At 39.2% G+C, this 24,712-nt stretch overlaps 1 protein-coding gene across 1 annotated transcript in view; it reads right to left on the reverse strand.

The window, feature by feature from the left end:
- Positions 1-24,712, reverse strand: part of LOC138309613 (MAM and LDL-receptor class A domain-containing protein 1-like) — a 71,350-nt gene that overhangs the window by 42,808 nt on the left and 3,830 nt on the right. The window contains exons 2-17 of the mRNA XM_069250836.1: positions 22,165-22,322; positions 21,503-21,586; positions 21,130-21,201; positions 19,965-20,045; positions 19,077-19,178; positions 18,158-18,245; positions 17,479-17,614; positions 16,691-16,766; positions 11,490-11,684; positions 11,195-11,321; positions 8,692-8,805; positions 7,692-7,795; positions 6,795-6,916; positions 4,255-4,400; positions 796-906; positions 472-563 (exon numbers count right to left, since the gene is read on the reverse strand). Coding sequence (XP_069106937.1) covers positions 472-563; positions 796-906; positions 4,255-4,400; positions 6,795-6,916; positions 7,692-7,795; positions 8,692-8,805; positions 11,195-11,321; positions 11,490-11,684; positions 16,691-16,766; positions 17,479-17,614; positions 18,158-18,245; positions 19,077-19,178; positions 19,965-20,045; positions 21,130-21,201; positions 21,503-21,586; positions 22,165-22,322 — 1,808 coding nt within the window. The remainder of the gene's footprint in view (positions 1-471; positions 564-795; positions 907-4,254; positions 4,401-6,794; positions 6,917-7,691; positions 7,796-8,691; positions 8,806-11,194; positions 11,322-11,489; positions 11,685-16,690; positions 16,767-17,478; positions 17,615-18,157; positions 18,246-19,076; positions 19,179-19,964; positions 20,046-21,129; positions 21,202-21,502; positions 21,587-22,164; positions 22,323-24,712) is intronic.

Raw genomic sequence — 24,712 nt, forward strand, 5'->3', positions numbered from 1 at the left:
ACCTACAAAATTATCCAATCAAATATACTTACCAACAAATTTGTCCAATCAAATTTACTTTGACAAAATTGTTCTATCAAATTTACTTACAGACAAAATTGTTCTATCACATTTACTTACAGACAGAATTGCCCAATCAAAAATACTGACAGACAGATTTGTTCAATCAAATATACTGACAGAATTGTTCTATCAAATTTACTGACAGACAGAAATGTTCAATCAAAAATACTGACAGACAGAATTGTTCAATCAAATATACTGACAGAATTGTTCTATCAAATTTACTGACAGACAGAAATGTTCAATCAAAAATACTGACAGACAGAATTATTCTATCAACTTTACTGACATACATAATTGTTCTATCAAATTTACCGACAGACAGAATTGTTCTATCAAATTTACTGACAGACAGAATTGTTACTCGAATTTACTTAAAGACAAAATTGTCCTATCAAATGTACTTACCGTCTGAACTGTCCAGTCAAATTGATCATCAGTGGCATCAGTAAGGAAGCAGTTGGACTGCGATTCAAAGTCACAGGCAAAGCTGGCAGTAACTGGAACAGTCAGTTTCTATATTTACATGCATATTGGTGATAAATTTTAAGAGTGTAATATTCGCATTCCAATGTCCTAACTAGATAAACCTGAAAAATTTGAAAATGTACATTTTTATGGACACAACGTACCATGACGGACAAAAGGCTTGGGTGACCTAAAATATTTTAACTTAGGTCAATTTCTAAATAAAACACACTAGGGTTAGCCCTAGGGATGTTGTTAACTCACCTGTAGGAATGTTACAAGTCGTTCCCGTGAAGCCCCTGTCGCATGTGCAAGTAAAGCCTCCACCTGGTGTTGAGCTGCATGTTCCTCTCACACAAGGTTGGTTGGCACAACCTGTAAGCAATCACTCCACTCAGTACCAAAGGCATCAAGGGAGATAACTCCTCATCCCTTGATAAAGGAGATAACTCCTCATCACTAGATAAAGGAGATCACTCCTCATCACTAGATAAAGGAGATAACTCCTCATCACTCCATGAAGGAGATAACTCCCTCATCAGATAACTCCATCACTTGATAAAGGAGATAACTCATCATCACTAGATAAAGGAGATAACTCTCATCACAGATAAAGGAGATAACTCCTCATCACTAGATAAAGGAGATAACTCCTCATCACTAGATAAAGGAGATCACTCCTCATCACTAGATAAAGGAGATCACTCCTCATCACTAGATAAAGGAGATCACTCCTCATCACTAGATAAAGGAGATCACTCCTCATCACTAGATAAAGGAGATCACTCATCACTAGATAAAGGAGATCACTCCTCATCACTAGATAAAGGAGATCACTCCTCATCACTAGATAAAGGAGATCACTCCTCATCACTAGATAAAGGAGATCACTCCTCATCACTAGATAAAGGAGATCACTCCTCATCACTAGATAAAGGAGATCACTCCTCATCACTAGATAAAGGAGATCACTCCTCATCACTAGATAAAGGAGATAACTCCTCATCACTAGATAAAGGAGATAACTCCTCATCACTTGATAAAGGAGATCACTCCTCATCACTAGATAAAGGAGATAACTCATCATCACTAGATAAAGGAGATAACTCCTCATCACTAGATAAAGGAGATCACTCCTCATCACTAGATAAAGGAGATCACTCCTCATCACTAGATAAAGGAGATAACTCCTCATCACTAGATAAAGGAGATCACTCCTCATCACTAGATAAAGGAGATCACTCCTCATCACTAGATAAAGGAGATCACTCCTCATCACTAGATAAAGGAGATCACTCTCACAAAGAATCACTTCACTAGATAAAGGAGATAACTCCTCATCACTAGATAAAGGAGATCACTCCTCATCACTAGATAAAGGAGATCACTCCTCATCACTAGATAAAGGAGATAACTCCTCATCACTAGATAAAGGAGATACTCCTCATCACTAGATAAAGGAGATAACTCCTCATCACTAGATAAAGGAGATAACTCCTCATCACTAGATAAAGGAGATCACTCCTCATCACTAGATAAAGGAGATCACTCCTCATCACTAGATAAAGGAGATCACTCCTCATCACTAGATAAAGGAGATCACTCCTCATCACTAGATAAAGGAGATAACTCCTCATCACTAGATAAAGGAGATAACTCCTCATCACTAGATAAAGGAGATCACTCCTCATCACTAGATAAAGGAGATAACTCCTCATCACTAGATAAAGGAGATAACTCCTCATCACTAGATAAAGGAGATAACTCCTCATCACTAGATAAAGGAGATAACTCCTCATCACTAGATAAAGGAGATCACTCCTCATCACTAGATAAAGGAGATCACTCCTCATCACTAGATAAAGGAGATCACTCCTCATCACTAGATAAAGGAGATCACTCCTCATCACTAGATAAAGGAGATCACTCCTCATCACTAGATAAAGGAGATAACTCCTCATCACTAGATAAAGGAGATCACTCCTCATCACTAGATAAAGGAGATCACTCCTCATCACTAGATAAAGGAGATCACTCCTCATCACTAGATAAAGGAGATCACTCCTCATCACACTAGATAAAGGAGATCACTCCTCATCACTAGATAAAGGAGATAACTCCTCATCACAGATAAAGGAGATAACTCCTCATCACTAGATAAAGGAGATAACTCCTCATCACTAGATAAAGGAGATCACTCCTCATCACTAGATAAAGGAGATCACTCCTCATCACTAGATAAAGGAGATAACTCCTCATCACTAGATAAAGGAGATAACTCCTCATCACTAGATAAAGGAGATCACTCCTCATCACTAGATAAAGGAGATCACTCCTCATCACTAGATAAAGGAGATAACTCCTCATCACTAGATAAAGGAGATCACTCCTCATCACTAGATAAAGGAGATAACTCCTCATCACTAGATAAAGGAGATCACTCCTCATCACTAGATAAAGGAGATAACTCCTCATCACTAGATAAAGGAGATAACTCCTCATCACTAGATAAAGGAGATCACTCCTCATCACTAGATAAAGGAGATCACTCCTCATCACTAGATAAAGGAGATCACTCCTCATCACTAGATAAAGGAGATCACTCCTCATCACTAGATAAAGGAGATCACTCCTCATCACTAGATAAAGGAGATCACTCCTCATCACTAGATAAAGGAGATCACTCCTCATCACTTGATAAAGGAGATAACTCTCATCACTAGATAAAGGAGATAACTCCTCATCACTTGATAAAGGAGATCACTCCTCATCACTAGATAAAGGAGATCACTCCTCATCACTAGATAAAGGAGATCACTCCTCATCACTAGATAAAGGAGATAACTCCTCATCACTAGATAAAGGAGATAACTCCTCATCACTAGATAAAGGAGATAACTCCTCATCACTAGATAAAGGAGATAACTCCTCATCACTAGATAAAGGAGATCACTCCTCATCACTAGATAAAGGAGATCACTCCTCATCACTAGATAAAGGAGATCACTCCTCATCACTAGATAAAGGAGATAACTCTTCATCACTAGATAAAGGAGATAACTCCTCATCACTAGATAAAGGAGATCACTCCTCATCACTAGATAAAGGAGATCACTCCTCATCACTAGATAAAGGAGATCACTCCTCATCACTAGATAAAGGAGATCACTCCTCATCACTAGATAAAGGAGATCACTCCTCATCACTAGATAAAGGAGATAACTCCTCATCACTAGATAAAGGAGATCACTCCTCATCACTAGATAAAGGAGATCACTCCTCATCACTAGATAAAGGAGATAACTCCTCATCACTAAATAAAGGAGATCACTCCTCATCACTAGTTAAAGGAGATCACTCCTCATCACTAGATAAAGGAGATCACTCCTCATCACTTGATAAAGGAGATAACTCCTCATCACTAGATAAATGAGATAACTCCTCATCACTAGATAAAGGAGATAACTCCTCATCACTAGATAAAGGAGATAACTCCTCATCACTAGATAAAGGAGATCACTCCTCATCACTAGATAAAGGAGATAACTCCTCATTACTTGATAAGGGAGATCACTCCTCATCACTAGATAAGGGAGATAACTCCTCATCACTTGGTAAGGGAGATAACTCCCTATCACTCCATACAGTCCCATTTGTATAAAATGCCAAAACTCCCAAGGTTATGTTCACTATTACAGAGACCTGTCGGGTAGCCTTACTTACCAGCTCCAACAGAGGAAACGGTCAGACTGAATCCAGTGTTAGATGGCCGACTATTACTGAACTTGCTGTCAAAGCGGAGTAGCATCAGGTTCCTTTGTCCAGCAATAGACGTCACATAGTTCTCTCCAGTTACATCTCCACAACGCCTGATAAACAACACATCAACAAGTTTGTTATACATACAGAGCTCTCCACTTATATCCCAAGTAGCCTGATAAACGACAGATCCACAAGTTTGTAATACAGAGTTCTCTACTTATATCCCCAGAAGCCTGATAAACGACAGATCTACAAGTTTGTAATACAGAGCTCTCTACTTATATCCCCAGAAGCCTGATAAACGACAGATCTACAAGTTTGTAACAGAGTTCTCTACTTATATCCCCAGAAGCCAGATAAACAACAGATCTACAAGTTTGTAATACAGAGTTCTACACTTATATCCCCAGAAGCCTGATAAACGACAGATCCACAAGTTTGTAATACAGAGTTTTACACTTATATCCCCAGAAGCCAGATAAACAACATATCCACAAGTTTGTAATACAGAGTTCTACACTTATATCCCCAGAAGCCTGATAAACGACAGATCTACAAGTTTGTAACAGAGTTCTCTACTTATATCCCCAGAAGCCAGATAAACAACATATCCACAAGTTTGTAATACAGAGTTCTACACTTATATCCCCAGAAGCCTGATAAACAACAGATCTACAAGTTTGTAATACAGAGTTCTACACTTATATCCCCAGAAGCCAGATAAACAACATATCCACAAGTTTGTAATACAGAGTTCTACACTTATATCCCCAGAAGCCTGATAAACAACAGATCTACAAGTTTGTAATACAGAGTTCTCTACTTATATCCCCAGAAGCCAGATAAACAACATATCCACAAGTTTGTAATACAGAGTTCTACACTTATATCCCCAGAAGCCTGATAAACAACAGATCTACAAGTTTGTAATACAGAGTTCTACACTTATATCCCTAGAAGCCAGATAAACAACAGATCTACAAGTTTGTAATATAGAGCTCTCCACTTATATCCCCAGAATTTGATTTTAAACATATTTTTATTGTCGTAAATTATTGACAACAGGGATTGGACACAAGTTTTGCCAACTTAGTAACGTCCTCTCCCGAATACATAATATGAATATATACATAATGGACAGCAATGAAGACAATACATATATATAATATGAATCAAAATTTTTTATCTAAGAATGAAGGAGAAAAGGGAAATATAGAGGAGTATAGGAGAGGAGAATAGTTATTTATTAAGTTATAATTATTTGTAAAAGTGATAATTGTATACATAGTTATCTGACTGGCTGGGAAACACCGATCGGTTACTTCCTTAAAACGTTGTCCATTATACACATTCCATAGAAAACATTGCACTGAAGATCCACTCGAAGCCATTCCTTTCCTTGAAAATCTTTCAACTACACCAGCCAGCAGATACAACTAATTTATACTGTTGACATGTATAACATGTAATCTATTAATCAATTAAGATACGGGGTAGATATAGGAAATTGGGTAGGATGCTCATAATGTCAAAACCTGCCAGTACTATCAATATAAATATGGACTGCCTTTGCAATATTAAGGTTAGCATCATTTTCTAAAGCTGCATCTCCTCTTAGTAATGTATCTAATGTGATGTCACCGGGGTACCAATGAAGATCGTTTAATAATGGTCGTATAATGTGATATTTTGGGCATGTAAGGAAAAAGTGATAAGAGTCTTCGCACGTGAATCCACACTCACATCGTGCTGAAGGCAAAAGATTGGATCTGGAAAGATCGTAATTTAAAGTACTTGCTCTATTTCTTAATCTACAGTGGAGAATATTAAGCCGTCTAGTACCAAAATTTAGAAAACACAAATCGGTTTCAGGAAGGAAAGATTTACTTATTTGATTTGAAGGTATTTAAAGTTGGAGAATTTCTAATAGATATATCTAAATTATTCCAAAGAGAAGAAGTTGAAGGAAAGAAGGAGTTTAATGTGCGTTGGAGTCTATAACGATGTTGCCTCACGTCCTGGAAATTTCTTAAGTATAGTTTGTCAGGACACCGATGTTTTCTGGTAATATCGGAAAACATCAGAAAACACCCTAGAAGCCAGATAAACGACAGATCTACAAGTTTGTAACACACTTAATTCGCCATGGGATGTTTAGTTTCACAGGGATCCCTCACACGGTAAATATGTCCAAGTTAAATAGTACTTCAGGGAACAATTAATTTTTTTATAGACGAGAACAGTAGATACTTTTGTGGGGTATGTGTAGGCATGACAACAGGTTAGTTTTAATTGTGCATCCTAGTTGTCAGTAAACAGTAACAAAGGGGAATAACTCTAAAAAGGTAGAGGTATCTTATACCGATAAATATTGCGCTCATAACGATTATTTCCATCAAGTTTTTGAAATCCCTGTTGTGGTTTAGGAGAAGTAGTCAATTAAAGGGTACAGGGGGAATCCACTATATGTGCTATGTTCGGGAGGAGTTGGTGTAGCATACCTTGGTCCTGTTTGTCCAATCAGATTGTATTGAACCTCGAGCCAGTGGTAGCATCGTCCTCCACCATTATCCGTCAGGTGAAGGTCATCGATGTCCACCCGGACAAAGTTAGGATTGCTGGTCTGGAATAAAATTAATGTTGGTTGAGTTTAAGTCATTTGGCCCAGGTTATGTCTATCCAGCGTTTTAGTGATTCCCACTTACACAATCTGTAGTATTTAACACAAGGTCCAGATGACCTGTATCGCTCAACTAGTTGTGCCAAGTAACATTTTCTGAATACAGGATCACGGTTTCTTTTAACATTTAAGATTTAACAATTTACCTTATAATTTACCTATTGGGCCCCATTCTTTCTGACCAGGGGTCCGAGATATATATAAATTTTGTTACCCTTCCCCATAGGATGTTTCGGGTCTATCCATGCAGAAATATATTAGTAGAGATTTCAAGGATTAGCCCTAGCCTAATCATTATTTACTGTATTGGACCAAAACCACTCCTGCCCCCCCGGGGGTCAGAGCCAAGACTTGTATAAATTCTGTTCCTCTTCCATCAAGTACGTTTCTGGCCAAGTTATAATCTACTTGAAATTAGACTTCCTATTCCTCCAGAATACAGGATCAAGCAAATCCCCTTTCAGAAAGTATTTTTCTCTCATACCTCAACATTTTATTGTGGTTTTACAACTATGATATCTCACTCGTTTGAAATAAGTTAGAAAAAAACACTTGTGAAAATACCATAGTTTCGCATGTATTATGTAGCCTGAAATTTTTTTTTTTGCAATGAGTACACGACGTTAAGCATTCTTTATATTTTGATGTTGAGAATCATAAAATGAAATATTTCGATACTTCTGAAGTCTTGTATGTAGCGGTGATGCAGGATAGTTACCTTGACGAGCCAGGTACATTGCTTGTCGACGGGGTAATTTCCTGGGTAGTTGGGGGAGGTGATGGTGGCCGGTCCTGCAGACACATCGATGATTCCACCACAGCCTATAATACAGTGTAATCATTTATAAACAAATCTCATCATGGGTCAGGCTCCATGGCTAAATAAATACAAGGTTGGTTATTGGCGATATGATATCCCAACCTATCATTGGTAGTACCACACTACGTTATGGAGTTAGTACACAGAAATATAATTTTAGGCAAAGCCTATCTGAGAGCACGGCAGTAAATCCATTTTTTTGTTAGTTGTTTTTATTACTGTGTTACTAAATAGAAATATGCCAGGTAAATAAAGGATTTCCAATGATGAAAGAGTAATCTCCCCTGACCCATCACTCTTATTGATGTTGACGTGTTTTGTTTTTATTGCTTATTGTGTGCGCTGACTAACTTTACTGCTAGAAACCCGTTATAGAATTATTAACTATTAGAATCAAAGCTTTGTTGAATTACTGGCATTGAGTTTATAACAAGAAAAACAATACTGAACACAGGATACTTCTTTCACTTTCTGCAAAAATATGTGACTGCAGCTACAAAATATATCCCAGCGTCATTCTCCGTTGCCAGGTGGAAAATGCCGAAGCAACTGCTCACATAAAACAGCTTTTAAGTTAAGATTCAGGACAAAATATAATTGTCAGATTCAGGTAAGAGAAAATTGGGAGGTTTATCTTTCACTAATGTTTTCATTTTGAATTTTCTAAGTATGACTTGTTTGTAATCACGCGAGAGTGTGACTTTGTAATCACTCGAGTGTGACTTTGGATACTGTCTTGCGCAATGCTGGATCTTGCTTTGACTTCCGTTTTCCGGTTTATTAGAAAGTTTTCCAACTCTACATATATTGGATGATTTACATATAGAATAACGTTACCGAGACACCTCTATCACAAGAGTTCGCTGAGCTCTCTATAATATTGTACACTATGACCTACCAGGATCCGAGTCGACTTGATCACAGAGAGTACCAGTCAGTCCAGGGGGACAGAGGCAGTTACAAGTGTGATCCTGGAATCCTCCATTCTGGCAGTTCTTCACTGCACACCCACCTGTAATCAAACAACCTCTGTAATACAGAAATTATAATCAACCATATAGCCCGGCTCCAACTGACCCACTATGGACCAGGTGAGCTCCCTATACCCCTACTGACCCACAATAGACCAGGTGAGCTCCCTATACCCCTACTGACCCACAATAGACCAGGTGAGCTCCCTATACCCCTACTGACCCACAATAGACCAGGTGAGCTCCCTATACCCCCTTACTGACCCATTATGGACCAGGTGAGCTCCCTATACCCCCTTACTGACCCACTATGGACTAGGTGAGCTCCCTATACCCCCTACTGACCCACTATGGACCAGGTGAGCTCCCTATACCCCCTACTGACCCACTATGGACCAGGTGAGCTCCCTATACCTCCTACTGACCCACAATAGACCAGGTGAGCTCCCTATACCCTCTACTGACCCACTATGGACCAGGTGAGCTCCCTATACCCCTACTGACCCACTATGGACCAGGTGAGCTCCCTATACCTCCTACTGACCCACAATAGACCAGGTGAGCTCCCTATACCCCCCTACTGACCCACAATAGACCAGGTGAGCTCCCTATACCCCTACTGACCCACAATAGACCAGGTGAGCTCCCTATACCCTCTACTGACCCACTATGGACCAGGTGAGCTCCCTATACCCCCTACTGACCCACTATGGACCAGGTGAGCTCCCTATACCCCCTACTGACCCACTATGGACCAGGTGAGCTCCCTATACCTCCTACTGACCCACAATAGACCAGGTGAGCTCCCTATACCCTCTACTGACCCACTATGGACCAGGTGAGCTCCCTATACCCCCTACTGACCCACTATGGACCAGGTGAGCTCCCTATACCCCCTCCTGACCCACTATGGACCTGGTGAGCTCCCTATACCTCCTACTGACCCACTATAGACCAGGTGAGCTCCCTATACCCCTACTGACCCACAATAGACCAGGTGAGCTCCCTATACCCCTTTACTGACCCATTATGGACCAGGTGAGCTCCCTATACCCCCTACTGACCCACTATGGACCAGGTGAGCTCCCTATACCCCCTACTGACCCACTATGGACCAGGTGAGCTCCCTATACCCCCTACTGACCCACTATGGACCAGGTGAGCTCCCTATACCCCCTACTGACCCACTATGGACCAGGTGAGCTCCCTATACCCCCTACTGACCCACTATGGACCAGGTGAGCTCCCTATGCCCTCTACTGACCCACTATGGACCAGGTGAGCTCCCTATACCTCCTACTGACCCACAATAGACCAGGTGAGCTCCCTATACCCTCTACTGACCCACTATGGACCAGGTGAGCTCCCTATACCCCCTACTGACCCACTATGGACCAGGTGAGCTCCCTATACCCCTTACTGACCCACTATGGACCTGGTGAGCTCCCTATACCCTCTACTGACCCACTATGGACCAGGTGAGCTCCCTATACCCCCTCCTGACCCACTATGGACCAGGTGAGCTCCCTATACCCCTACTGACCCACAATAGACCAGGTGAGCTCCCTATACCCCTTTACTGACCCATTATGGACCAGGTGAGCTCCCTATACCCCCTACTGACCCACTATGGACCAGGTGAGCTCCCTATACCCCCTACTGACCCACTATGGACCAGGTGAGCTCCCTATACCCCCTACTGACCCACTATGGACCAGGTGAGCTCCCTATACCCCCTACTGACCCACTATGGACCAGGTGAGCTCCCTATACCCCCTTACTGACCCACTATGGACCAGGTGAGCTCCCTATACCCCCTACTGACCCATGATGGACCAGGTGAGCTCCCTATACCCCCTACTGACCCACTATGGACCAGGTGAGCTCCCTATACCCCCTTACTGACCCACTATGGACCTGGTGAGCTCCCTATACCCCCCTACTGACCCATGATAGACCAGGTGAGCTCCCTATACCAGCTCCCTATACCCCCTACTGACCCACTATGGACCAGGTGAGCTCCCTATACCCCCCTACTGACCCACTATGGACCAGGTGAGCTCCCTATACCCCCCTACTGACCCACGATAGACCAGGTGAGCTCCCTATACCCCCTACTGACCCACTATGGACCAGGTGAGCTCCCTATACCCCCCTACTGACCCACTATGGACCAGGTGAGCTAAACATGTATTCAAATTAATCAATTCAAGATGATTTAATCAATCAATTTGATTTTTTTTTTGGCTCACATGATGGGAAGGTAACAATTCTAATCCAATAAAAAAAGTTTACGCATATACTAACATTGTGCTCATCACTCAGGTTGAAACACTCAAGTTCTTTTCTAAAAATGTTCCACAGACTTACTGGTACACAGACATATATGTGGAAGACTTACTGGTACAGACATATATGTGGAGGACTTACTGGTACATTGATAGGCAGCCGTTATGTCCTTTACGTCGTAAAACGTAAGACCAACTGCTGAATTAGCGAGGAAGTCGAGTCGTCTATCAGCAAACTCCATGGTAGGCAGTCCGTTTGTTGAAAAGGCCTGAAATATATGATACACATTGATATCCGACAGCATATACATGTACCGTTAATGTGTTCTACAGCTATATATAGGCAGGGGACACAAGTCATGGAAATAGGGTTGGGTTTGCAATAGCTCATTTTCGCAATATGTTGTATTATGAAATGCAATCTGCTTTGTACTTACTGTAAGACTGTACTGAAGAACAGACTCGTAATCGTATCGGTTGTTGTCCAGCGTGTTCTCTTTGGCCATGTTGTTGTTGCCAGTTCCTCCTTGGATATTGGACCATAACATAGTGACATGATTATCACGATCTGTACGCGACTGTTCATGCATCTGACCGATGGCGTGTAACATCTCATGGATGGTTATACTGTTCTGTAAGACATCAAAAACAAATACAAGGCCTGCCCACCAAATTTGTTCAAGCTGGGCTAGGACAGACCTGTCTATCAAACTTGTCCATCAAACCTGTACAAGCTGGACTAGGACAGACCTGTCTTTCAAACTTGTCCACCAAACCTGTACAATCTGGACTAGGACAGACCTGTCCACCAAACCTGTACAATCTGGACTAGGACAGACCTGTCCACCAAACCTGTACAAGCTGGGCTAGGACAGACCTGTCCACCAAACCTGTACAAGCTGGGCTAGGACAGACCAGCCGAGCGACTGTATCTGTTGTTTACTGCGTATGATTCTGTACTGACTGTCACACAGCTGAGCGACTGTATCTGTTGTTTACTGTGTATGATTCTGTACCAACTGTCACACCGCCGGGCGACTGTATCTGTTGTTTACTGTGTATGATTCTGTACCGACTGTCACACAGCCGAGCGACTGTATCTGTTGTTTACTGTGTATGATTCTGTACTTACTGTCACACAGCCGAGCGACTGTATCTGTTGTTTACTGTGTATGATTCTGTACTGAATGTCACAAAGCCAAGCGACTATCTGTTGTTTACTGTGTATGATTCTGTACTGACTGTCACACAGCCGAGCAACTGTATCTTGTTTACTGTGTATGATTCTGTACCGACTGTCACACAGCCGAGCGACTGTATCTGTTGTTTACTGTGTATGATTCTGTACTGACTGTCACACAGCCGAGCGACTGTATCTGTTGTTTACTGTGTATGATTCTGTACTTACTGTCACACAGCCGGGCGACTGTATCTGTTGTTTACTGTGTATGATTCTGTACTGACTGTCACAGCCGAGCGACTGTATCTGTTGTTTACTGTGTATGATTCTGTACTGACTGTCACACAGCCGAGAGACTGTATCTGTTGTTTACCGTGTATGATTCTGTACTGACTGTCACACAGCCGAGCGACTGTATCTGTTGTTTACTGTGTATGATTCTGTACTGACTGTCACACAGCCGAGGGACTGTATCTGTTGTTTACTGTGTATGATTCTGTACTGACAGTCACACAGCCGAGCGACTGTATCTGTTGTTTACTGTGTATGATTCTGTACTGACTGTCACACAGCCGAGCGACTGTATCTTGTTTACTGTGTATGATTCTGTACCAACTGTCACACAGCCGAGCGACTGTATCTGTTGTTTACTATGTATGATTCTGTACTTACGGTCACACAGCCGAGCGACTGTATCTGTTGTTTACTGTGTATGATTCTGTACCGACTCTCACACAGCTGAGCGACTGTATCTGTTGTTTACTGTGCATGATTCTGTGTATGATTCTGTACTTACTGTCACACAGCGAGCGACTGTATCTGTTGTTTACTGTGTATGATTCTGTACTGACTGTCACACAGCTGAGCGACTGTATCTATTGTTTACTGTGTATGATTCTGTACCGACTCTCACACAGCAGAGTAACTGTATCTGTTGTTTACTGTGTATGATTCTGTACCGACTCTCACACAGCAGAGTAACTGTATCTGTTGTTTACTGTGTATGATTCTGTACTGACTGTCACACAGCCAAGCGACTGTATCTGTTGTTTACTGTGTATGATTCTGTACTGACAGTCACACAGCCGAGCGACTGTATCTGTTGTTTACTGTGTATGATTCTGTACTGACTGTCACACAGCCGAGTAACTGTATCTGTTGTTTACTGTGTATGATTCTGTACCGACTCTCACACAGCAGAGTAACTGTATCTGTTGTTTACTGTGTATGATTCTGTACTGACTGTCACACAGCCGAGCGACTGTATCTGTTGTTTACTGTGTATGATTCTGTACTGACTGTCACAGCCGAGCGACTGTATCTGTTGTTTACTGTGTATGATTCTCTACTGACTGTCACAGCCGAGCGACTGTATCTGTTGTTTACTGTATATGATTCTGTACTTACTGTCACACAGCTGAGTGACTGTAACTGTTGTTTACTTTGTATGATTCTGTACTGACTGTCACACAGCAGAGTAACTGTATCTGTTGTTTACTGTGTATGATTCTGTACTGACTGTCACACAGCAGAGTAACTGTATCTGTTGTTTACTGTGTATGATTCTGTACTTACTGTCACACAGCTGAGTGACTGTAACTGTTGTTTACTGTGTATGATTCTGTACTGACTGTCACACAGCTGAGTGACTGTATCTGTTGTTTACTGTGTATGATTCTGTACTGACTGTCACACAGCCGAGCGACTGTATCTGTTGTTTACTGTGTATGATTCTGTACTTACTGTCACACAGCTGAGTGACTGTATCTGTTGTTTACTGTGTATGATTCTGTACTGACTGTCACACAGCTGAGTGACTGTAACTGTTGTTTACTGTGTATGATTCTGTACTTACTGTCACACAGCTGAGCGACTGTAACTGTTGTTTACTGTGTATGATTCTGTACTGACTGTCACACAGCCGAGCGACTGTATCTGTTGTTTACTGTGTATGATTCTGTACTTACTGTCACACAGCTGAGTGACTGTATCTGTTGTTTACTGTGTATGATTCTGTACTGACTGTCACACAGCTGAGTGACTGTATCTGTTGTTTACTGTGTATGATTCTGTACCGACTCTCACACAGCAGAGTAACTGTATCTGTTGTTTACTGTGTATGATTCTGTACTGACTGTCACAGCCAAGCGACTGTATCTGTTGTTTACTGTGTATGATTCTGTACTTACTGTCACACAGCTGAGTGACTGTAACTGTTGTTTACTGTGTATGATTCTGTACTGACTGTCACACAGCTGAGCGACTGTATCTGTTGTTTACAGTGTATGATTCTGTACTGACTGTCACACAGCAGAGTAACTGTATCTGTTGTTTACTGTGTATGATTCTGTACCGACTCTCACACAGCAGAGTAACTGTATCTGTTGTTTACTGTGTATGATTCTGTACTGACTGTCACAGCCGAGTGACTGTATCTGTTGTTTACTGTGTATGATTCTCTACTGACTGTCACAGCCGAGCGACTGTATCTGTTGTTTACAGTGTATGATTCTGTACTGACTGTCACACAGCAGAGTAACTGTATCTGTTGTTTACTGTGTATGATTCTCTACTGACTGTCACAGCCGAGCGACTGTATCTGTTGTTTACAGTGTATGATTCTGTACTGACTGTCACACAGCAGAGTAACTGTATCTGTTGTTTACTGTGTATGATTCTGTACCGACTCTCACACAGCAGAGTAACTGTATCTGTTGTTTACTGTGTATGATTCTGTACTGACTGTCACACAGCAGAGTAACTGTATCTGTTGTTTACTGTGTATGATTCTGTACTTACTGTCACACAGCTGAGTGACTGTAACTGTTGTTTACCGTGTATGATTCTGTACCAACTGTCACACAGCCGAGCAACTGTATCTGTTGTTTACTGTGTATGATTCTGTACTGACTGTCACACAGCCGAGCGACTGTAACTGTTGTTTACTGTGTATGATTCTGTACTGACTGTCACACAGCCGGGCGACTGTATCTGTTGTTTACTGTGTATGATTCTGTACTGAATGTCACACAGCTGAGTGACTGTAACTGTTGTTTACTGTGTATGATTCTGTACTGACTGTCACACAGCTGAGTGACTGTATCTGTTGTTTACTGTGTATGATTCTGTACTGACTGTCACACAGCCGAGCGACTGTATCTGTTTACTGTGTATGATTCTGTACTTACTGTCACACAGCCGAACTACTGTATCTGTTGTTTACTGTGTATGATTCTGTACTGACTGTCACACAGCCGAGCGACTGTATCTGTTGTTTACCGTGTATGATTCTGTACCGACTCTCACAGCAGAGTAACTGTATCTGTTGTTTACTGTATGATTCTGTACTGACTGTCACACAGCCAAGCGACTGTATCTGTTGTTTACTGTGTATGATTCTGTACTGACTGTCACAGCTGAGCGACTGTATCTGTTGTTTACTGTGTATGATTCTGTACTGACTGTCACACAGCAGAGTAACTGTATCTGTTGTTTACTGTGTATGATTCTGTACCGACTCTCACACAGCAGAGTAACTGTATCTGTTGTTTACTGTATGATTCTGTACTGACTGTCACACAGCCAAGCGACTGTATCTGTTGTTTACTGTGTATGATTCTGTACTGACTGTCACAGCCGAGCGACTGTATCTGTTGTTTACTGTGTATGATTCTGTACTGACTGTCACACAGCAGAGTAACTGTATCTGTTGTTTACTGTATGATTCTGTACTGACTGTCACACAGCCAAGCGACTGTATCTGTTGTTTACTGTGTATGATTCTGTACCGACTCTCACACAGCAGAGTAACTGTATCTGTTGTTTACTGTGTATGATTCTGTACTGACTGTCACACAGCCGAGCGACTGTATCTGTTGTTTACTGTGTATGATTCTGTACTGACTGTCACAGCCGAGCGACTGTATCTGTTGTTTACTGTGTATGATTCTCTACTGACTGTCACAGCCGAGCGACTGTATCTGTTGTTTACTGTATATGATTCTATACTGACTGTCACAGCTGAGCGACTGTATCTGTTGTTTACTGTGTATGATTCTGTACTGACTGTCACACAGCCGAACGACTGTATCTGTTGTTTACTGTGTATGATTCTGTACTGACTGTCACACACCCAAGCGACTGTATCTGTTGTTAACTGCGTATGATTCTGTACTGACTGTCACACAGCCGAGCGACTGTATCTGTTGTTTACTGTGTATGATTCTGTACTGACTGTCACACAGCCGAGGGACTGTATCTGTTGTTTACTGTGTATGATTCTGTACTGACTGTCACACAGCCGAGCGACTGTATCTGTTGTTTACAGTGTATGATTCTGTACTGACTGTCACACAGCCGGGCGACTGTATCTGTTGTTTACAGTGTATGATTCTGTACTGAATGTCACAAAGCCAAGCGACTGTATCTGTTGTTTACTGTGTATGATTCTGTACTTACTGTCACACAGCCGGGCGACTGTAAACTTATCTGTTGTTTTCCGCTGAACACCCTGCCTACATAGGACCAACAACCACTGCAATGGGACAAAATTATTTAAACACCACTAAAAACAATATTTATGGAATATAAACAATATTTATGGAATATTGTTAAAATTCTTCAAAAACTTGAATTACAACTATGCTAGTAGAACAAAATTCAACAAGGACAAATTTTTTGAATTTGTTTGCGAGGTCGGCATATTTACAATGCTAAATACATAATAGGTGAAGGCATTTAAATTACTGAAATCAATTAGTATATTGCACGTGTAGATAATATCGGAATCTATAAAACCCAACTCAAATCACCAGATTTATGCGGGTAATTACTAGTGCGTAGGTACATTTTTTAGCTTTATATTAAAGAAAAGAACGGCTTAAAATACAACAGTTATCTGACAACATTGGTACCATTTGTAAACGTGATTAGTTAGATATGGTGTTATAGTGGTCAGCTTTGTTTTGGGATCCACCTGATATGCAACATTGTCAAGACCATACCACAATAATTTCAGGCAAGTTTCAGCCAAATTGCAGTTGAAAAAACTAGTTCAATATGCATTTTTAAGATGTATATTGCATTTTAAAGATTAAAACCACCTTCTGGTCATTCAAATAGCCAGCAAGAAGAGTTGATTCTTTGTGTACAGAGTTAGCTTGGTTCAGTTCAGACTATCAGATCACTTAGTCTAAGGTTTACACCATAAACACAAACACACTGTACCATTGCTCAATCATACGAACCTTTCACTAAAGAATTCGATGTAAGAATTGTGTCCGAGTGAGTTTGGATCGGTTTGTGCCCTGGGAAGGAAGCGGACACATGTCTTGCTGGCCACTTCTGCTATAGCTGTAGTGATGATATTCCTCTCGCTCGCCGCTGTATAATAAATACTGCCATATAGCAAAGGATTGGGCACACAAACACTATTAATATGGTTAATTAAGTATGGTATTAACACAAAAAATCAACTCACAGCCAAGAGCTGGGTGGTAGGCACATAACACTAAGTGGGGCTGAAGGGACACTACTAAGTACATGTACACTAAATGGGGCTGGGGGCAAGGGACACTACACTAAGATGGGGCTGAAGGGACACTACACTAAGTGGGGCTGAAGGGACACTACAGCCAAGAGCTGGGTGGTAGGCACATAACACTAAGTGGGGCTGAAGGGACACTACTAAGTACATGTACACTAAATGGGGCTGAAGGGACACTACACTAAGTGGGGCGCAAGGGACACTACACTAAATGGGGCTGAAAGGCGATACTCTAAATGGGGCATATATCGGGTATAAAGATATGCAAACATTGGAAATGATTATTTTGGTTAGGCTGGAATATTGGTTCACGTTAATTATCAACAAGGTCCTCGTGCTACGAAAATTTGCAAAATTTGAAAGATGGATTTGACACTCACAAAATGTACTGGAAATTTCATATGGAACAATGCCCTGGGCCCAGAAAGTATTGGTGTTGGTAATAAAGTTCCTCTTCTCTTCTCCTGGCTGAAAACATAAATATGTTTTATTGTGGAATAAAAGTCAAATAATGTTCACAATGTTTGATCTCGAGTTTGATTAGTTTAACATCCTATATTAACAGCCAGGGTCATTTAAGGACGTGCCAGGTTTGTTGGTGGAGGAAAGCCGAGTACCCGGAGAAAAACCACCGACCGACCGTTCACAATGTATTAGAAAATACAACAATATAACATAACATTGGTTATCTATGGTTAACGTGGTATCAGTAATTAATTCAGAAATAAATATTTTACTATTTCCCTGAATAAATTATAATCAAAGTTTATTAGCCAGTGTAACCATCAGAAATATGGATCAACTAACTAAATTTGAAAATTGTCATTATTTGTCTATTTTCGATGGCTAGTTTATCCAAGAAACAATAGAACACAATCTTGAACAAACGTAACATTCATTCATAATATGTAGGTACATATACCTCACACACATTTTTAGGGGAAATTTCAAGTTTGTTCAAGGATGCGCTCTATGGTTTCAAAATGAAAAACTTGCAAAAAATGACTTAATTTTCAGATTCATATTTTTTGCATATTAGGAAGGTTAGCATATAGCAACTTAAGCTGCAATGATACTTAACTATCATACCTATTCTATCAAAGATGTACCAGACATATGATATTTGATAACTTAATCACTAAATAACAGGTTTGATGGATTTGTGGGCCAAAAGCGCCCAAATCATAGTCCTTGTGGTTACTGTATGTAAAATGAAAGTGTGAGATCCTCTGTCAAACACCAAGTTGCAAGGCCAAAGTTCTAAAAGAGGCTATAACCAAGCATTCCACGGTGACTTACATATTCCGACTCGAGGCCCATTTCTACCTTCTGTTCGTGGGTAAGTTTGTGCGAGTCCATCGAGTCTTTCTGCGCTTTATACTGCTTGTTTAAGCCAGCTCCCTAAAACAAGCAATTAGAAAAATTAACACTATAGAGCCTTAACGATCAATGATGTTATGAAATTGACTTTAATCTATGAAGAGTATTTTGCTTCAATCAAACCTGTGAACTCAGATGTTTTGAAGTTTTAGTCATTTTGACTCCGTTTGGCCATCTAGTCCCCCAAGAGGTCTATCTCGGGCTAATAACTCTTAAGTTTGACTCATTTTCTATGAAAATTGGTCAAAAAAATGCTCATAAGTGTTTTCTCTATATAATCTATAGTGACTTGATCCCTCCCCAAGGGGACACTCCTCCCCAGGGGGACACGCGAGACATCAGGGTCATATAAGTCACAATTTTTGTAAAAGACCTTAAGACCTTTCTATCTATGAAAAGTATTTGATTCTACCATTTCCAGTAGATTTTAAGTTTTGGCCTATTTGACCCCTTTTGATCCCGCCCCTAAAGCCCCTGGGGGGGTCAGTCATGGAAAATGTGTTAATAGGATTCAATTGCCATATCATACTGATATTACTATGAAGTGTATTTGATTCTACAATCTCTGTGAATGCAGAAGATTTTGAAACTTTAGTCAATGTTAACCCTTTTGGTCCCTCCCACATCCCCCTGGGGAGTTGGAACCATATAATTCACAATTTTGATTAGCCTTATGACTAAGAAGATTTACACAAATTTTCATTGAAATTGCTTTAGCAGTTTTGGAGAAGTTGAGACTATTATACTCACCTGTTTTGGTTGATGCGAGTGTTAGGGATGTTTTAGCAGACTGACCATTATACTGACCTGTTTCTTTACTCCATTATTTTCATCCAAAAAGCTATTCAGTAGAGAGTAAAGCTCAGGGTCATCTTCAGGTTCAACATTCTGAAAAATAATTTCAAAATATAGTGTTTTGTAGTATTTCTTATTGCTATTAACAATTAACAAGAATTCTACGGAAGTGGATGTGTCGCCTGCACAGCATCACAAAAAATAGATATTTACATTTGAAAGTTAATGATTAGGTGAAGTTATTAAGTCCCGTAACTCTTGCAAATATTGAAGGATTTTGACCAGTATCAAACCACTAAAAGATCTCAAACCACTAAAAGATCTCATTAATATAAAGCAATAAACAAAATTTGGTTGAAATTGGACAATAAATACCAAAGTTATCAAGCGGAAACCATGGATTAACGTTTTGACAATTTTGAAGTCCCGTAACTCTTGCAAATATTGACGGATTTTGACCATTATCAAACTAATCCGAGATCTTGTTAATATAAAACTATATACCAAATTTTGTTTAAATTGGACAATACTAAATTCATCGCACGGTAACCATTTCCCAGACGTCAACGTCGCCGACGCCGACGCCGACATAGTGATACCTTAAGTGTCGCCCTTACATTGTAGGTGACACAAAAATGGAAAAATAATAAAGATGCATGCTGATTGGTCAATTTTGAGTGAAATGTCGTTTTTTATATTTTCACTAATATATGTGGTAAAATACACTACATATTATCACCATAAAACCTTGTATTTCACTGTGAAAAATGGAAAAAATGTCTAAAATGTCTAAATGTCTAAATAGTCTTAATAGACTATTTAGACCATTTCGACTATTAGACTATTTCGACTATTTAGACATTTGGACTATTTAGACATTTAGACTATTTAAAAGTGTAAATAGTCCAAATGTCTAAATAGTCCAAATGTCTAAATAGTCGAAATGTCTAAATAGTCGAAATGTCTAAATAGTCGAAATAGTCTAATAGTCGAAATAGTCTAAATGTTTAAATAGTCTAAATGTCTAAATAGTCTAGTCTAAATGTCTAAATGTTTAAATTGTCTAAATAGTCTAAATAGTCTAGTCTTAATAGTCTAAATGGTCCAAAATAGTCTAAATGTATAAATAGTCTAAATGTCTGAATAGTCAAATTTTCCTAAACAAAAGGTTTCCTACCCCATCAATTTCATTTCCATGGCCTCTCTTTCCAAAAGATCTATGCACATTCTCAATTTCCTCCTCTTCTTCCTAAAAATAGTGATAAACCAATAGGGAAAGATTCCATCACATAACTATACAATCTGGAAAGGCAAAGTGATTAACTGCATTTTATTTAAGTTATCAAAAGATCAGTTTGAACTCTTCATTCTATTGTTGTACTATGTTGGCGATACAATGGGAATAAAAACCTTAATTATAATACCGGTAAGTAACTTCAAAATAATCCTTAATACCAAAGTTTGCTTTACCATGAATTTTCAAGAGCAAAAAAGGCATGGAAATGACAAGAATTTTTATAGCACTGTGGTATAGTTACATGTATACACACCTCATTTCCGTGGCTTAAACGTCTCTGAAATCCTCGAGTTTGTGTGTTCTCAAACAAGCTAAGGGAAGGCTCGATCTCCTCCTCCTGGACATGATGAAAGGGCGATCACTTTGTAATGACAACTAAATGATATCTTGTCCAATATTTCAAGAATTCTTTTTACATAATTCCCCGATATGATATAACCATGATCAAATATATACCTATTCGGATATGATACACCAGAAACTTGGCAAAATAAATATAACTTGGTGAAATACCATCCTTGATACTCAAGGGGTTCCGATCACTTATGACCTCTAAACCCCTAGACTATCTCATAGTGAAATTGAAGGAAACTCAGCGGAAAACATTTGACCAATCACAGACCAGCAAAGATTTCCTTTGAAGACTACAGAGAGAGCGACACCTAACATCAAAGCCACACAGTCAACCACAGTGTACCGTTATACGGCTCTTTTGATGTACATCAAATGACTAAATTACCTGTTCTATTCTGTTGCCTCCAGTTTTACTATGAGATAGTCCAGGGGTGTAGAGATCGTAAGTGATAGGAACCCCTGGAGAATCAAGGATGGTGAAATACATAAATATACCTATTAATCAGCAATTAGTGAAATTTGAATTTGCTTTAATTTGACATCAGCTGGTCGACTTCATACCTCAGGGACCTCTTTGTTAACGACGACATCTTCCTCTTCTGGCTCTTCTGTATTTCTTTGTTCATTTTTGTGGGCAATGTGGATGTTTGCTAGTTTCTGTAGCTTTTCTTTTCTTAGAAGTTCTAAAACCCTTTTGATGTCATTTTTCTCTTGATTTACTGCAAAACAAGATGTTATTTTCAAAAATATCTGTACTGTTAGTTCAGTGAAAAGCATCCAAATTAATGTAAAAGATGATCTGATGACAAAATGTGATGGTAGTATGGTCTGTATTGTTTTTCTCGCGTTCATAAATTTAAATAACTATAGTGTTATTCCTGACTTTCCATTATAGGTTCCCACTTATCAATGATTTTCAATCATTTCAGGGGTCTGTACCTTTCCAATGGGAAAAAATCACATTGTATTTTTCTTGAAATATGTATACATGTGTATTTTGGAGTTCTGTAATTATTTGAGAAAATATTTACATAAATTTGGAAAAAATAGCAAAATTTCTCTAGGGAAAGGGGCCTTTATTCGGCCCCAAATGTACTTAAAACAAGATATCCCAATCGTGATCGATCGGTTGAGCGCCGCCGGGTTGAGCGCCAGAGTTGGATAGAGGCAGTGATTAGATTGATTGAGAACGCTGCACTCTGTTATATACATGTACAGAACTTAAGATATTTACATATATATATATGTTTACAGTTTGCACTGAAATGGACTCAACCATATGCTTTATGGTATTATCATTATCAGTGTATGATGATAGTACAACACATGCGGCGATTCCATTGTTACGGGAATAGTCGACGTCGTAGCAACGTGGGGTCATGACCCCACTTTTGGTGGAAACATGAATGACTCCATTAAAATCAGCTGTTCATTCAAATTCGTTGACGATGATGGGAAAGAAATTATGGGCATTTTAATAAAAAATATGCAACTGTCGCGAGAATAAATATTCATTTATGTGAAAAACCGTAAATATATAAGGAATAGATTTTTACTTTATTGAGGTTGTGAAGGTATAATGATAATGGAGCCCGTGTAACTTATGTTACCTCAACAAAATAAAAATCTATTCCTTAAATCAATGCATGTATGTATGCTTAAATTTGGATTTCCAGCAATGTAAAATTTCAAAGAACGGACGGCACCATGGAAAACGGTTTAAAAACAAATGTGCTCAATTTACAAATTATATTCTATTAGAAAATAGAACTTGTGAATATTGTAGCTCAAACTGTTAAGAATCTGAAATACATTTATGTGAATGTGAATTTTTATTCGTATAACGTTCTTTTTGAAAAGGCATGTGATATTCAACCAAATTTTTACAATTTAAGCACTATAGAAAAATTTAGATTTTTAATAGTTGAAATGCAATTGCAGGATATTTTAAATAAATCTGTATTTTTATTTATGAAAAAAGACGCTCTTTCATTTTTCATAATGGTTAATAATGTGAAATATTTGAATGTATCTACAGAAACATATATACATAGATTGGCAACCCCTCCATTTTTACGATCAGTAGATGTACCTCTGTATTCTGGTTTTTAGATAAACTCTTAAATAGTTGAATATAAAAGAATAACTTTGATATGTTGTAAAAGTTCAGTAATTGTCAGATGGTTTGAGAACGATTTTGGATAGAAAAAATAATATCTTAACTTATTTGTTAATAAAACAAAACCAACTTCCGGTTTTGAAAGCCTGATTTTCGAAAAAAAACAGGTAAAATTGCTTATTTTCATACTTTCAAAATTCATTTTCGAAAAAAAAAAAACCCAGGTAAAATTGCTTATTTTCATACTTTCAAAATTCACATTACGTATCATCAATCGGCGGGAAATTAAAGTTAACTGATCACATCAAACCATGATATAATGTTTAAACTTTGTGTTGATGCTAAAATATCATGATTAAAAGAAAACACTTTAAACTAGTTAGCCAAGGCAAAATGCCTATAAACCGGATGTCCCTCTGCCTGTCAAAGACAAAGGAGTTTCCAATCTCTATGTATATATGTTTCTGGTATCTATCAGGTTATATAACATGCGAGACGATGATATAATTTATTCACTGTATAAAATACTGTATTTTTTCTTTTAAGGTATGAATATTTTTAAGGTATGTGTGTCTCATAGGTTAATCTTAAAATTAAAAAAAAATGTTCTAAAGCTTTTGAAATTAATCTGAAACACTGCCTAACATTTATGTCGTAACAGCAGAATAATACACAATCTAGCCCCAATTAAGTTTTGACTTAAGTCTGTACTTTTGTTTCGAGAAATTGGAGCCTAATCTGAATATACTTTTCAGAACGATTACTCAGTTTGTTTTCTGCTCTTATACATGAATTGGATAACTAAACGCAATACGAGCCCACATTTGTTTTCTCCTGCAGCTTCCGAATCTAAAATCTCCCGCCAGAATGCAACCGGAAGTGGAGAATATTTTAATAAAGAAATCGTTATCCCGAACAAAGTGACGGACGACTTTGCATTCAAAAAATAAAGTAACAATTAAATGTGTTCAATATACCGTGCCGAGTAGC

This window comes from Argopecten irradians, chromosome 15, assembly GCF_041381155.1.
Source record: "Argopecten irradians isolate NY chromosome 15, Ai_NY, whole genome shotgun sequence".
Classification (NCBI taxonomy): Eukaryota; Metazoa; Mollusca; class Bivalvia; order Pectinida; family Pectinidae; genus Argopecten; species Argopecten irradians.